General features: G+C 32.0%; 1 protein-coding gene across 8 annotated transcripts in view; it reads right to left on the bottom strand.

Annotated features, from left to right (window-relative positions):
* The window catches only part of LOC128188405 (H(+)/Cl(-) exchange transporter 7-like), a 45,962-nt gene extending 31,190 nt beyond the window's left edge, over nt 1-14,772 (bottom strand). Inside the window, exons 1-3 of one of the 8 annotated variants that reach the window (XM_052859436.1) lie at nt 14,626-14,772; nt 12,469-12,618; nt 8,981-9,013 (exon numbers count right to left, since the gene is read on the bottom strand). In XM_052859436.1, coding sequence (XP_052715396.1) covers nt 8,981-9,013; nt 12,469-12,612 — 177 coding nt within the window. In that variant the 5' untranslated portion in view covers nt 12,613-12,618; nt 14,626-14,772. Of the gene's footprint in view, nt 1-98; nt 1,485-3,824; nt 4,824-7,747; nt 7,775-8,980; nt 9,014-9,249; nt 10,163-12,468; nt 12,619-14,625 lie in introns of those variants that run through there. The other 7 variants (XM_052859437.1, XM_052859438.1, XM_052859439.1 and 4 more) reach the window with 7 other exon arrangements.
* Between the last annotated feature and the right edge of the window lie 2,988 nt (nt 14,773-17,760).

Raw genomic sequence — 17,760 nt, 5'->3', positions numbered from 1 at the left:
AATACACTAGCAAGTTTGGTACATGCAGTTTACATTTTCTGAGTAAGACTGATATTTGAAGCCTTTGGATAAAAAAAAAAATACTGTATGAAACAAACTGTCACATGGGATTTCCAAGAACTGGGTTGCCCATTACTCCTTAATGAAGTCATCATTTGTTATCAATGATCTTTTGTACTACACCCTTATGAGAGATGGTCATCGAATAGCAAGGTGTCCTATATGGCTCTACACAATGTAAATGGCTGCTACTTCACAACGATCGTTATCAAAAAACAAATTCAACGTACCTCAACGCTCCAAAAAATAAGAGCAAATTCTTATCAAAATGTCATTATAAATTTTTCTTCTATCATTCTAAAAGACAGTCCTAATTTATTTGCAGCAAGAATTAAAATCAAGCTAAAGATAGTTTATCAATCCTAACATTCAATTCAATGATTTCAAAATCATGAGCAAGTTAAAAGATTAAATTCAAAAAGACCCCGTTTGTTAACTTTTTGGTCACCTTGAAAAGTTAGTGATAATTAAAAGCCATGAATAATTGATCTTTGTGCGTATGTGCCAATGACGTGAACATTTAACATAGAAGGAATTAAATTGGTTCACGCCCCTGTTTCAAATTAACCAGTCAGAGCAATGACTTATACAGATCAAAGCTTCGATTGAAATCTTCATCAAGATGTAATGGAATTAATGGTTAAAGTCAAAGGGACATGCTGATGCACAAAAACATGATTTTGCAAATATCAAATTTTTACACGATTTCCACATTTTTTATACATGTAAATCAGATGAAAAAATGAACTTTTGAAAAATTACAGTGTTCAAAAGTAAATAAATCAAATTTAAAAGAGAACAAGAGAAGTTTGTGAAACACTTATACCCCCCCTCCCTTGGAAACATCCACAAAGAAAATGAATGTAGACTACAAATAACTGGAATTTTTCTATGTCCAAGAGCCATAACTCTCTCGAAAACTGCTCTATCATACTCAAAATCCAATTTGACCTAGATATTGTCATGATAAACCTGTATACCAAATTTCATATAAATATGTTCATCCTCTGTGAAGAAAATGTGGGGAAACTGCAAATAACTGGAATTTTTCTAAGTCCAAGGGCCATAACTCTGTCGAAAATTCCTCGATCGTACCCAATATTGAAATTGACCTGGAAATTATCATGATAAACCTGTATTCCAAATTTCATTCCAATATGTTCATCCTCTGCGAAGAAAATGAGCGGAAACTGCAAATAACTGGAATTTTACTATGTCCAAGGGCCATAACTCTGTCAAAAATTGCTCGATCGTACCCAATATCGAACTTGACCTGGATATTATCATGATAAACCTGTATACCAAATTTCATTTCAATCTGTTCATCCTCTGTGAAGAAAATGAAAGGAAACTGTTGGTGGACCGACAGACCCACCGACAGACAGACCGACCGACCGACCGACCGACCGACCGACCGACCGATAGCAGCAAAGCAATATGCCCTCCCTTCTTCGAAGAGGGGCATAAAAATAGAATTAAGAATTGGGCGAACACAAGACTATTGAGTTTTCATGACAAATACTGGTTTTGGCATGTGCAACACTGTGACATCACAATAGTGTAATCAACGCCATTACATTAAGAACCAAATGTAATACTGTTATGATGTTGAAGAGAATAAGTTTTTTATTTATTGTAATAAAACAATTATAGCCTTTTGATATCAGTCAATACGTGGTTTTATAGACCTGGAGTGTATTCATTTGTTCGCTTGGAGAGCTGCAAGAGTGATCCTCATTTGCACTATGAAGATCTCCAGTAGATCTCCATTGTCTTCTTTCTAAATACCAAATAGACAGTGGAGATATCCTGTACCAGTTCTGGAGGTAGCAAACGAATACAACACTGATGAGGGTAAATCAACTTTGGACTTCGTTGTCAGTCAAAATTCTTTCATCAGGTCTCTCAAACCATGTACTGACCTCATCAAAAGGCTATAATTGTATAACTTCTTCAGTCAATCTCTCAGAGCTACAAGTAACTCATAGTAAATATAGTTCTTGTATTAAATGTAATTTTTTATCACTATTTAAATTTAATAAAATCATGCAGAGCTGTTCTTACAAGTAAAATACCCCCACTGGGATACATCCTCCCATTACTCGATCTCAGTTCTGTGTTCAAAGGCAATTATATTCTGAGGATATTGATTGAAATCAAACAGTCTAACATTTGTGTAAATAAGAAATGAATAGTTGAAGAAAACAGAGCCAAAATATGTACAAAAAAGGTGAGCATTCATTGTGAAACAAAGGAAACTTCTGTTATTTCTTGAAGGCCAATAAGGGCAATACATAAAAGACCAAACATTTTTATCGGGTGGTAAATCTCAGGTCAGGGTGGGGCTTAACTTTTACACACATGACTGCCTTAAGGGTTTGCAGAACAGCTACCATAATCGTAATCTATGCTTATTGCTTCATATAGGAAGCAATCAATAAATTATACTAAAAAGTTTAGACCATAGCATGCTATGCAATCATGACAATAATATTTCTTTGTTTTTGTTTTTAACTTGATTGACAAGCAGTATTAATTTGAAGGTAGATTTTGGGGAGGAGCTTAAATGTTGGGTTTATTGAGCACTGCTATTTGTTTGCCAGTGGCCAATAGCATCCTTATATATCCCATTATTTTTTTATAATTGTATGCAATTTTAGTTTATTAAATTGGAAGTTCAAGAAAGTTAACATAGTTCATGGCACTTGCAGGATGACACTGGAAACCAATTGTGTGTCCCCAAAAAATAATATATATTACAAAGTGCTTTGGATTTTCAAAAAAAAAATTCAAATTGATTAATAATATGTTCCATTAAAAGAATGTAAATTTTATTAGCACAAGAAGTATAGACCTCAAAAATACTTTCAAAATACCAGTACTTAATCCTAACTTCATCAATTTTTTAAAAGATTATAAAAAATGATAAAATCATCTCTATTATAATTTTCATTCTGAGTTGATATTCCTTCAAAACCCCTCATACTCAACTATGAGATTTGAAATTGAGAGGATTGATTTTAAGATCTTTGCTATTGATATTAAATAGAGATAGTCAACAAATTAACTATCAGATCTACCTTAAAAATCCATGAAGTATGATATTTTTTCTATTAATTCTACAGTAAAGAAGAAATTCATTTATGCTGACTTTGAATTTTTATAACATTCTCCTACATCTTCATTTTAAGGAGAGTAATTTAGTCTAAAAATGGTCATGTAACCATTCATCCCTCTTAACTTGAGATTGGTTTGGACCTTTATAGTTCATTTGGTGACACATCAAGAATTCCATAGCTTTTATTGCTATTTCAATAATGAATGATGCAGAATCCAAAACATACACAGTATAGTGCCTGATCAAGATTGTGATAAATATGTAGAAAAGTCGTCATGATAATATCATTTTTGTTCTTTGAAAAACGGGGTTAACATTCCATGTTTCTTCCCCCAAATGAATAACTCATTTAATCTGATTTACAATATCAGCAAATGAAAAATTCTGCAATATAATAAATCATATCCTCAAGTTCTCTGAATATTTTTTTTCAATTTAAAACTTGCTGGTCCTGGCTTTTAGTTTTTGGAGAATTAAAATACTATGATTTTCAATGTTGCTAAACATTACTTCATCCAAAAAAATGCAATATGCATTGATTTCAATCCATAAAACTGCAGGTCGTTTCAAGAGAAAAAATCTTTTGAGAATATTGGGTGAAAAATCACCCAACCTAAATGAGAGTATCTACCAATTGAATACTCACATCTTCTTCTAAGATTGTGATCTGCACCAGTTCCAACATTTCACTGCATGGTGATGACAAAAGATCTAAAACTGCTGAAATCCTCATTCAGAATCATAGGTTTTTTCATCACCCGAGAAAATCATAGGGGAATGGAAACTGGGCCACACCAAAAATAACATGTAAAATATCCCTCCTGATACATCCGCACATTTGGTGCTTCTAAAAATCACTTTAGAAGCTCAATTTTTCCTTCTGTCGTTTTTTTAAACCAATCATGAAAGCTTTGTATAACTTTTAATCACCTTATTCTAACTGATAGAAAAGGTCCAACTGAATTTGACACAATAGGTTCTAGCCTGTAGAACCTTTCTACCAATATATATGGTATGTAATATTGATTCTTAACACTTTTTTATTCCGGCCCTTGCGTTGGTAGTGAGATTCCAAATGTTTACATGGCTTTCAGGTTAAATATAAGATCTTTTCCTGCCAAACTGATGCTTCAAAATCAACACAATATCTATCAGAGCCAAAGTTTAAATTGATGGGCTTCATACCGTATTCTATTTTCATCCTCCCTCAATGTTTAATTATCTATCATTAATTCACTCCAATATTTTTTGCTTCAGTATTGGAAACCAAATTTTGATTAATTATTCAATTGACTCATTGTGTATTTTTTTATTTTGGCTATCCAATATCATATTGTAGACAAATTATATCTCTTTTGATATCTGGTCAACATATAGTTTTCTGACTGGATGAGGATAACGTGACATAATGAAGACCATTAATTCCCCAACAGAGGGTTATCATAGAAAATTCAAATTTATAAAGCCTGCTCTTGCATCAAATCAAATGTAAAAGAATTGAAATAAATGATTTAAGATTTGGAACCCAACAAGTTGGGACCCAACAACTTGGAATCCAACAACTTGGAATCCAACAACTTGTGATCCAACAACTTGGAATCCAACAACTTGGGATCCAACAACTTGGGATCCAACAACTTGGGATACAACAACTTGGAATCCAACAACTTGTGATCCAACAACTTGTGATCCAACAACTTGGGATCCAACAACTTGGGATCCAACAACTTGGAATCCAACAACTTGTGATCCAACAACTTGGGATCCAACAACTTGGGATCCAACAACTTGGAATCCAACAACTTGGGATCCAACAACTTGGAATCCAACAACTTGGAATCCAACTACTTGTGATTCAACAACTTGGAATCCAACAACTTGTGATCCAACAACTTGGGATCCAACAACTTGGGATACAACAACTTGGGATCCAACAACTTGGAATCCAACAACTTGGGATCCAACAACTTGGAATCCAACAACTTGGGATCCAACAATTCGGGATCCAACAACTTGGGATCCAACAACTTGGGATCCAACAACTTGCTAGTACACTAAGCCTGTACTTACATGTACCATCCACTTTACTGCATACAGTGATTTTGGTCCTCAATGCTTTCCTCTTTCTGATCCATGAATCAATAAGTAAAAAAGATAAAGAGTTCAATCTTAGCATGAGCAGTAAGGGATCATCTGTCCATAGGATTTTGACATTGGCGGTACATTATGATTATCTTTGTGTCAGCTATATGATAGAGCCAGAGGTTTCTGAGTTGGGATCTGTCTACATTTCTATCCATGAGTAGTGATGCTATTTCACTTAATGCTAGATTATTATCAGGTTGCAATGCAACTTCAGGAATGATAAATGAAATGATATAAAAATATGTAACTATGGATCCATTATCCACATTCCTTTGGGTTTTTTTAATTTAGTTACATGAATAAAATGTTTATTGATCCCTTTTTCTTAATATCTATATATTTCAAAAATTACATGTTCATGAAAAGAAGGAGGGTGTGAATATTATCAGAAAAAAGACTCCATTAGAATTTTTTTCCTGCATTTACCTTGATTTTTTTACCATTGTTCACCTACTTCAAAAAAATAGGGCTGTAGAAAAATAACCCAGATTTTGAAATGTCGTGCAAGTTACGTAACAAAATCTAGGACATAAGTTCAAAGTCTATATTATTATCAATGACATCTATCACCTTTCTTTTTTACCTGCACTTAACAAACCTCAAAAATCCACCTTGATAAAACCAACAAGCTGGTTACTGAAATATTGATGTGAACTTCAGCCTAATAGAAAACCAACAAATGGTAAAGTTGTCAATAGAGCCAGGGTCAAAGACAAATGAACTGACCAATAAACATAGAACAGGTGTGAAAAAGGCTGGTGCTGGAGCTTATATTGTATTTATACATATACAAAAAACATAGTTCAATACCAAACAATATACCGTAATGCTAATAATAATTTAAAATTCATTATGGTAATTGATTTAATTTAATTATTCAACTAAAATAAAATTGAGAAATACATATCTAAAAAAAAAAAAATTTTCATCAGTAATTAATTTAATCAAATGACCTTTTGTTTTGGTCACGATACTCTCACACATGATGTTAACGTTTAAATCTGCATCACCAATGACTTCCCAGTTAGTTAAGAGATGAAGCAGATTAGTTATTTGACCCTCAATCTTAAATTACCTCTCGTCAAGGTCATATTAAGACACCTTTATATTTGATCAATCAAAGGACCTAGTTTGGACTTCTTGTGCTTGTCTTCAGTTTCATCAAGATCATGCATCATGACCTTGACTAGTGACACAACCGACTTGATGATTTAATACCCTCCTCCCCATCCATACACACAACTTATGTAATAATGTTGAGTAGATATATACATCACCAGAGAGATTTTCTTTACCAGCAATATTGCTTTAACTTTACATTTCTTAAATAAAGCATGAATCATTCAACTTTTTTCAGGTGGTATGGGACACTTCCATGTTGTGACGTATTGTTTATCAAAATTAAAAACAACAAAATGAAGTGTAATTATATACATGTAAGTAGTTTTTTTCCCAATATTGTCATCTAACAGCATAGCGCAGTGGGTTAGAGGGTTTAATTCAAACTTTAAGTCATGAGTTCGAATCCCGCTTAGGGTTTTACAATTTTTAGCTCTCCAAATTTTTTTAGAAGCTATTTTTTGGTTAAACATTGTAAAATTTGAAAATTCTAAAATGGTGAAAGTATTTCAATTAAAATGTACTTTAATCTACATTAATATCAACAGATGTCCCATACTACTTTCATTAGAAATTACTGGTAAATTGAAATAAGAAAGTAATCAACATGACAGTGTAGAAAAAAACAACCAACAAATTTACCAAGAAGCCTCATACGGCCCCTAACATTCAGTTGATCACTCTTACTGCATCAATTCTTCAAATTTGATTCTGGCAACCAATATATCTATTAAAATCGTTATTCAGCATGTGAGTAATGATTGGGGTAAATCTAGCTGCCTGTTTCCACAGCATCTCTCATTCAGAACCATTACTGTGTACCTTGTAATTATTCTTATGACAAATCAAGTTAATTGTATAGGATATTTTAGTTTTATAATATACTTATTAATTCTGCTAAATAATTTCAAATTGGGAGGGGAAAAGGAGGTTGAAAAAGCCTATTAATCACAATAAATGACCAAAATTTAATGATTTTGATTTAAAGAAAGGTTTCCTGCAATGGTAATTTACTGACCCCAACCACCCAAAAAAAATCCTGTATTTGTTGTTTTTACTTTTCAATATTGTCTCAGTATGAATATCATTTTATTAATTTCTCATTTGACATGACTTTCTAATTAGAAATGACACTGGGTATACACTGATTGCAGTAACTCTCCTACAAGTAAGTCACACACACACACACACACACACACACACACACACACACACACACAACTGAGAGAAGAAAACAATCTACTTCTATCTGGCAATCCACTAGTTCATGAATAGTGACAACACAGACATTCACCAAAACATTACCTTACTTGTCATTGTTCTGATTCAGTGCTGCCTTGTGGAAAGGAAAACACCACAGTTCTTAGAAAGTACCCTATAATGTCTCAATAACATTGTCCTTACTTTACATAAATGTATTTAAATCTATTTAAATCCTAAAACTTTTTTATGGTAAACATTACTATATACTTATTTTCAACAATCAACATGCTTATCATGATCAAAGCTACCAATTTTGAATTCTGATTGCATATATGTGAACACATTACAAGAGAGATAACTTCAACCTAAAACAAGCAACCTGAGACTTATTATAATGGATCTTCAACAAATTAGAAATTGAGCTGACAACTTAATCACTACCAACAAATCTGTTGACATCAAGAGTCAACCTTTTAATAGACTCTGAGTAAGAGATCATGCTTATAACAAACTAGTGTCAAGTGGAGCTACCTTAATATCTTATGCGGGTATACTCAATGAGTCAATAACCCTTTGAAGTTCAATGTCTTACATATGTACACAGGGAAACTTTGCAAACAATGGCTTCCAATAAGCACACTGACATTTACATTTAAATTAAAATCAGTCTGAGTGTCTTCAACACATCATTGTACATGTACTAACAAATTTTGACTGATATATTGTACTAACAAATTGTGACTGATATCTTGTACTAACAAATTTTGACTGATATATTGTACTAACAAATTTTGACTGATATATTGTACTAACAAATTGTGACTGATATATTGTACTAACAAATTGTGACTGATATATTGTACTAACAAATTGTGACTGATATATTGTACTAACAAATTTTGACTGATATATTGTAATAACAAATTGTGACTGATATATTGTACTAACAAATTGTGACTGATATATTGTACTAACAAATTTTGACTGATATATTGTACTAACAAATTGTGACTGATATATTATTAACATGCTGTTTCACAACAGCAAGTCTTTTTTTTTCATGCCCACGTTCTTGAATAAATGATTGAACATTTAATACAGAACATAATAAAGAGTACAACTGGCACTACATAATACACAGAATAGAGTGTCTATCACCAACCCCTACACAATAATGACCGATTTCAGAAAAGGGTAAGCTTCTTTTATAGAAAGTAAGAATTAATGCTTTGTTCCTGTAATACACTGAATATATGATTATAGCTACAATAGCACTGTAGGGTATTACCAGTAGCCATGCAGTATGTAATAACATTGAGTCATACATAAAAATACCTTCGATTCATGTCCCGCATTGGTAATTTCTTCCTAAATAAAATTAGTGAAAGCAATATTGTGTTAGTGCCTGCGAAAATGAGCATATACGTGTGTCAGAACTTATGATAAAAAGCAAAAGTCGACATGCAAGTCTCCACAGCAAGAGCAGTTACATCTGGATCCAATGACCTACAAAATGAGATATTTACCACACGTCCCTGTAGAAAAAAGAAAAAAACAAGTGAATTATGAATAATAAGACTTAATTGATATTGTTGCACTGTTACCGTGCTAGGCCGTCGCGTGTTTCTTCCGTGCGGAATCACAGTTACTTCTTTAACACCTCCGGCCAATGAAACTGTTTGTACTTCATCCATTATGTCTTGACGGTCTCATAAAAGTTTCAATGATCAATCGATCCTGCCTTATAAATGGCCATCTACTAAGTCATCTATTATTTAGAATCAAAGTACATATTTGTACACACATGTCACAGAAGGGGTAGTTGATAAGTATACACTCAGTTCATTTCAAGTGTACTTATACCTAAAGTAAAGCAAGTGATCTTTTGCAGTTTATCTGATCAAGACATATAAATGTTGACACAGTCTGAGTTATCGCAATTTTTAGTGATAACAGTTTGCAAATATCGTCATTAATTTAATAGTGCTGGATCTACCTCCCATATTTCAAATTATTGAGATTTCTTCACATTCTATCAATTATTTTAGTACAAATATGTTATCTCAGTTTACAACTTGAATGACGGTGAGACTGTTGATACCTAAGATCTGCATGATTAAAACTAGCATTGCATCTACTGACCTTATGATCTGGACAGGTGATTTTCAGTGAGTTTATTTTAGAATAATTTCCAATGGGTTTTTTTCTTTCCTTTGTTTAAATTGTCAATTTGTAGGTGAATATGATATTTCATTCAATGATAAAACATTATTCAATGTCGGTGCTGCATTGATTATCGATGATATCAAAATTAAAATGGCTCACTAGTAAATTTCAAACTCATAATATTCTGCAAAAATACAAATAAATGTAATGAAAATGTATCTATATTGAATATAAAAAAATATATGATAGGACAGTTTTTATCCAAAATAATAAAAAAAATGATGAAAAAAATTTAAATATATCAACCGAAGTCTACCTGTATTCTGATATCTTCCATTTCAGAACAAAATCTGCATTATAATGCTTAAAATTAAAATATATTTGTTATAGAGTTGTTAATTAATATTTTCTCCCCTAAAGAAGGGAATAAATAGAGTATAAAATGCTATTAATGTCTAATTGATCTAACAGTTAGGTACATATCAATGAAACACAAGATCAGATTTTAAATATGTATCAGTAATTGTTGTACAATATTACAATTAATAAGGCAACCTGAATAACAGCATATATAAATATATAAAAGTCTTATGTTGTGCCTTGTAAGTAATCTTGTAATGAAGTAGATCTTCCTCGATAATGGCATTTAATAGTTTAATTACAGAAAGGTAGATGATTGAAACTACTTATCAAGAACATTAAACTTTATTTAGCTGTGCTGAGTATGTCAGTATAATGAATTTAATTAAAGTAGAATTTGAAGGCACTCTGCATAGAAATGTAGTACTACATATCATGTACAGCACAGACTAACTCATTGCATTTAAACTCATGTAGTACATATATATGCATTAAATATACCGTTTTTTAACTGCATATGTGTAGTGCAGACACAGAGATATGACAGTTTTTATGGGTCTCTGAGAAATTTGTTAAATTAAAAAAATTAAATGCTTCATTAAAAAAAATAAAGATAAAGCACGTACACTGATTTGGAGTCCTGCAGATTGAGGCAAAGAAAAAACAGTTTTATCATTAACAATTAAATTGCAAATCCTACAAGACACTTGCGTAGCAATACTTTATTTCATGTTCATTTATTATATTCAATTAAATCTAAATTCCAAAAATTTTAGCTCTCTTAATTTGACACATACTAGACTTTGCATTTAAAATATCCATAATCTATGGGAAGAAAAACATACATTGAAAATTAATTTGATATACTTATTTAGTTATTACAATTTTGTTCCAAAGTTATTATCAATAAAAAAAATTGGATAAACTGTTTATTGGTGGTACAGAGGGTTCCACTTAATTTGATAGCGGTTTATCGAATAATTCGGTTAATCTGATATAATATCAAAACACCGAACCATTTCTTATATTATCCTGTATCATAGATAAGTATACATATATTATCATTATAAAATCAACAAGTCCGACAACTCCTGTTCTTTAAGTTTGTTTTATCAGTTGGAAGTAGTCAAATTATGGTTTATGCATCAGAAAATGTTCTTTGGGAAGATGACTGACAATCTAATGAATCGATTTGAATTTTAACTATTTATTATAAAATGAAAAATACAATATATTGCTTCAAACTTAAATCTGTCCAAAATATCCATTCTCATCCCTTTTTTTTTTTTTTTACAGTTTTTAATCAAATATGCATACCTGTCAGAGAAGTGATTGAAATTGATGAAAAGTAAAAAATAGTACCGGTAGAAATCTTTATTCATTGAGATAATGTCACTTTCTACCCAGAGAAATTCACAGGTATAAAAACAGATTCATTGCTATTTATTTGGTATTTTATTTTTCAATGTTATCATCGCAGCACTTTCATGATATCTTCTGCAATTCTTAATCACTGAATAATTTTTATTTTAGCTGTGTTTTGATATCTGACAACTAGAGGGAATGTTTTAGAGAATCTTCTAATTGGTCATACTATTAAATGAACATCATTCCAACCATGAGATATTTACAAATATCAAATAATTTATGAAGATGAATCGCATAAATATAGTATAGCATAGTATTAGTTTACAAACACTTCTGGCCCAAATTAGGGGGACCAAAATGGCATCAAGCTGCAGGACTCACTGGGGTAGAATGAATTTTTTCCCCCACTGAATTAGATAGGAAGGACCTCTATGAGTAGAATGCAGCTGATTACTTTTTCCATAGACTTCTTTGGAAATGCAGTATTATACAGAAAAAGCAAAAAAATAAATTAAGCCTATTATCACTTATTTGTTTAGTCATATCTTGAGATTTGAGAACAGTGCAAACATCATGTCATGTATGTAGAGTAGATCAATTTAAAACTGAGCGGTTTTATCCTTACTTATTTAATTACGTTAAAAGGTATTTCATGTCATAGTACATTTTTTTCTCAAAATTTTGTCGAAGTTGTGGAAAATACCAGAACTATCCAGTAATGCCGGTAAAAACCGAGAATAAAAGTTTCACCCTACAAAGAAAATGTGACCTTGGGGACAGGAGAAAAATAGTTCACAACAGACTGATCAGCTGGGACGTATATATGTGTGCGATGGAGAAATACCATGCGTGTTTCATTATTTGTGTCATAATTATACATAATCTCAGATACATCTCAACAAAATCTCCCAAGACTTGATAGATTTTACCTTTACTCGGTTCCGATGCCTTGTATCTTTCCCTGTTTTGTTGCTGTGGTGGGCTTCAGAAACGCCATGCGTAGATTCTGTTGCGTGGTTGTGGTGATCATCTGCGATTCGTGCAGACGCCATTCCATCGAGGTGAACTGTCATTTCAACCTTATAAACACAAAAGAGTTCCAGAGATAAGGGGTATAATAAATGGTTAATTGATTTATGAAACGCGCGAAATTTAAACTTGACAGGAAAAAAAATCTAAGACTCATTTTCATTCTCAAAATTACCGATTTTTTTATCCTCGAAAACAATTAATGATTCGTAATCCATGGATTATAATGTTATTTGTGTGAATAAATAATATCGTCTTTTAACGTTATAACGTTAGGCCTATAGTTATTTCTACTTATAGGCCTAGTATTCTTACATATAGTATTTGACCAAAGAGATATCCAATCAAGAAAACAGTGACGCTCTTTCGAAACCAGCTCCCAAAAACAAAACAAAGTTACTCGAAACCAAATAGCGGAGCATATTTTGCGATATTTTAATTTCAGTAAAAATTCTCCTTTTCGTGATACTTCGGTCCTAGTCAAAATCAGTCCATAATTGATAACCAGAAAAGACGTTTCTTATAATGAAGTGAGTTGTGATTAAAAAAAATGACTATGAAACTCTCTCTCTCTCTCTCTCTCTCTCTCTCTCTCTCTCTCTCTCTCTCTCTCTCTCTCTCTCTCTCTGATGGGCCTTGCGTCAGTAACAGGATAGGGTGAAGCGTTCATATTTACACTGATATAATGAACAACAAATTCTTTTATCTATGATAACATTTGATGACCCAAGAAAGACCCTGGCGAAGTTTATCTAATGAACATACGTAGGTATATATACATGCAATGTTATCTGCCTTCCTGTGGTCACTACTTGCATATAAGAACACTTTAAATTTATGACAATATTTACGTCAAAAATCTTTTATCTGTAAAATAGATATTATCAAACGATAAGCTCTCATCGCTGCATCATATATTTCAATTTGTGTTGGCTGGGAGAAACATATGAAATGGTTTAAATGAATATATAATCCAGTAATTTATATATATACTTGTACATGTACATGTATACGTATGGGAAGCACTAATGAAAATATTAGGGTCAGTGATTTTCTGTTCCTTGTACATGTATATTCAGTGACATATCTTTTGGTGAAAGTTATTTTACCATTGTCGTCCAGTGCAACGTCATTATATTCACCTGATTAAACTTCACGATTTGTTTGACTTTTATTTATCTTAAAAATACATATATTATGAATATCATAATAGCAGGGTTGGTTTTTTGGTTTGTTTTTTGTATTTTTGGAGTTTTCTGATTACTTGCAGCGACTGGTTTTTGCGATCAAAATGTTGCAAAATAATATACCAGAGAACTTGTTCTCAGCGAGAAATATTGGCGACAAGACGCGAATTGAAGTCAGTATTTCTTATCTTCGTGTATCTATCTATTTCTTCATCTATCATCTATCTATATCTACCGTTCTGTCTGCACATCTATCTATCTATCTATCTATCTATCTATCTATCTATCTATCTATCTATCTATCTATCTATCCACCCATCCATCTATCCATCCATCCATCCATCCATCATCTACATTTATTGTATATCAAGTACAGTTTTACACTCGACGTATTATTTATTATAAAATACTGTTGTGTTGCAAACTCAAATAAAGTTTCTGTTAGTTACGGGATGAAGGGTACATGTTACTGCCCCACTTTACATTGCGAGTTATTTCATTTATAGTTGGATTACATCCCCTCCCCCACACGACTACATCGAAGTAAAAACACAACCACAATATCTCTAATTTTTAAATATTTGAACTCTATTTAAAACACTAAAAAATGACAGATTTTACTAAATAATACAAGAAATCTATTGATTTGAAACTGTCGTTCATGTACACAATCAAATCATTTTCATTACACGGGAACTTATACAGTAAGCTCCTTTGTATCAGTTTCTTAGGTAAAACAGGAAAGTATGTAAAATATAATTTGTATGTGATATAGATAAAAAAAAGTGTAAAAAAAAACAAAAAACAAAAAAAAAAAAAAAAATAAAACACGATAAAAAGTACCACTGTAACAGCCTTCAATTTACTTACCTGTATATACCTTAGTCAATGTCGAACCCCCGGGCAGATCTGATGCCGTAAAGTGGTTTGCTCTAAATACTGAAATCTCCTCAAGAAACCCTAACAAACCATGTCAAACAAACTTAACAAACTTTTTACCCTGGTGATGATTTCTTCGGGAGGAATTCGGTCAATGAAAGAAAGCTAAAAACGACAAATGGTTTGTGGTGACCTTGGATCAGACATTTCAGGGCTAATCTGGTCAGATATTCAGATATCTGGGAGTACCTAATGACGGGGACAACAAGAGTAAAGGCACCAAACTTATTAGCTCACCTGAACCGAAGGTTCTTATAAAAGCGAGCTTTCTAGATTTCTGATCACGTGTCTTCGATATTCTATTTGTCCGTTAACTTTAACTTTGTTTTTCCATTTTTGAATTCTTCTCCACGACCAATTGGCCAAGTTCAGCCAAGCAGACACAAAATATCATCAGATGAAGGACTTTAAAAGAATAATTAAAATGTGGCGGGTTGTTTTAGAATTTTTATTCCCATGAGCCAAATTACTAGATATTTCTAGACCTTTTCATAAACTTTATATAAAAAAGTTTGTCGAGTTTGTTCAAACCATGTGTCGGTGTAGGAAGATTCCGTGGACTTCAAATTTCATCTGAAAAAAAATTGGGTGGAAATTATTAAATTCCAGCATACGCTTGCAAAAGGTAGGCGAAAATCAGACATGCTAGGTTCTTTGTTGGATTGATATTATTTAAAACTTCGAGAGTATTTTTTTTTCAGTTAACGTTAGTATGGAAAGACACAAAGAAACCAGATTCATATACAGAAATACGGCATAATTATACATGTGCAGTATAATTAAAATGTTTTGAGGAAATCCGAATGTGACAATAGATGTACTTTTATACTTGATAGGAATTATTAGGAATCTGTATAAATAAACAAACCATTCATCTTAGTAAAGCTTAAAAATAGCTGTTTGAGTCAAAGTAGGATGGCGGTATATACTCATGTGAGCGATGCGGCCCGTGGGTCTCTGTTTTCATCTTGTTTTCTGTTTATTCCATGCCGAGTCCCTGTTGTTGTTAAAACCTGTCTCTGGTTTTACTGTTTTCAAAACTAATTTGACCCTTGATCTGAATATCTTTAAGCCCCATCTCCGGATGTTTGTAATCAAATGTAAAGGGATTACAGAACACTCCAGTTTATTGACCCTGGTCAAACCCGATCTCACCGGCTCATACACCTTTCCTATAAGGTTTTAATTAGTACTTGAATATTTAAGTTAGCGTGTTTAAAGGATTATTTCTCATTTAAAATAGTTTAACGTTAATCGTAAAGCTATTCTTGCATCGTGTCTTAGAGGGCGTAGAACTTTTATACTTCGTATGCTTTCAGTCTACAAAATCGAAGTTAAGATGAAATGTTACACCAACATTTTGGTGTCATTTATGAAACATGATTTCGATGTTCAAAAAAGGATATTTGGTGTTATTTATTATAGGCTATTTCTTTTTCTTTTTTTTGGGGGGGGGGGGTTATTTTTTATATGAGAAAGTGGAAATCTGTACGTACTGATTGCAAATAAAACAGTAGTTGTTAAGTTTAAAATTTGGGTTGAATAAATACACGATATTAATATCTAATAAATCATGTTCAATAATGTCATAAAGGACTATATAATAATGGTTTGAGCCTAAAACGGCCCCCTTAAATGAACATTATCATTTTACCGTAATTCTTTGTTTTATTTGTACAATTGTACAAATATACATTTGAAGTTTTTTCATAATTTTCATTTTGATTTTAATGCCCACAATTTAAAAATATGAAATCATAAAGTTTACCTTTTCCCGCCATTTTCGCATTTTTGGCATAAAACGGCTTGTTTTGAAGTAGTTTTCCTTTGAGGAAACATCGAGCGACTGCTTGAACAAACAAAATATTTTCACCAAAGATGTATCTCTCCAGTACTTATAAGTGACAAAAAGTTTGTTCTTGTTCAAAGAGTCGCTCTATATTTCCCTTTCAAAAGAAGACAAGAAAATTGTCAATTTTTGACTGATTTTGATTGAATTATAAAAATAGCGTCACTTCTGACGTCATATACTGCCAGTGAGTGCATATAAATCAAATAAATAGGTGAAAAACATTTTATGTCAACTCTTTTATAAAATAACAAAACAAATTAATGTACCTGAATCACTTTAAAAATAGCGAATTATGGGGGCCAAATTTGACTAATATCATATGTATAAAGTTCTTTTTGTTAAATAAAAATTATTAATGAGAAAATAAACATATTTTGTTCAATTTTCAAAACCTATGAATAAAGGAGACGTGAATTATGGAGCTTTCTACACAACTAAAGAGTTCCGGTACAGCTAGAGTGGTCTGTCCTTTGATGTAGAATAGAATAAACAAAAATTTACATTATATGCCATATTCAACGTAAGATTTCAGGTATTCTTAGCATTTAAGTATTTGACTACGTTAAGATAACCAAATACTTTATTTAGTAGAATTTCTCCTATTTAAACAACTATGATTTCTGTTCATCCACTAGAACACCCTTCAGTGTTGAATATTTTTCAGGGAGATGGTAAAGCACGTGTATCCTGTACGAAAATGAACAAAGTCATATACACACCTTTGTACAACTTGGTTTTCTTCAAGTTTTTCAATATTTTTTATAGATGACTCTCATTAAAACCGGCATTACTTATATCCGATGAGTATTTGGTGTGTTTTGTTTTTAATGTCTTATTTTTAAATTTTATTAAAACCAATTTTGTTTTGACATTTTGATACTTAGACAACTGATTCACGACTTAACAAACTTACATAACCCTTAGCTTTTTGAAACTGCTTTCAAACGTGTTATTTAGCAGCGTTTATCCGGTTATTTTCGCGATGAGATGATTTTCCCTTTTTCGCGATCACCTTTACAATGCAAAATATTCAATAAGCAGAAATTATAACTGGTCGTTGTTGTTTGCTATAAGAACCTTTTTCGCAAATTTGGTGACATGTGAAAAAAATCCACGGATATACGATAATTAAGAAACAGCGTTCGTTTGCTAAGAACCTTTAATGATTAATGTAATTGTAAACATTGTAAAATGGTGTATTATTATTAATGCTT

Source organism: Crassostrea angulata, chromosome 6 (genome assembly GCF_025612915.1).
Source record: "Crassostrea angulata isolate pt1a10 chromosome 6, ASM2561291v2, whole genome shotgun sequence".
NCBI classification, from domain to species: domain Eukaryota; kingdom Metazoa; phylum Mollusca; class Bivalvia; order Ostreida; family Ostreidae; genus Magallana; species Magallana angulata.
This window is presented reverse-complemented; position numbering and strand designations above follow the sequence as displayed.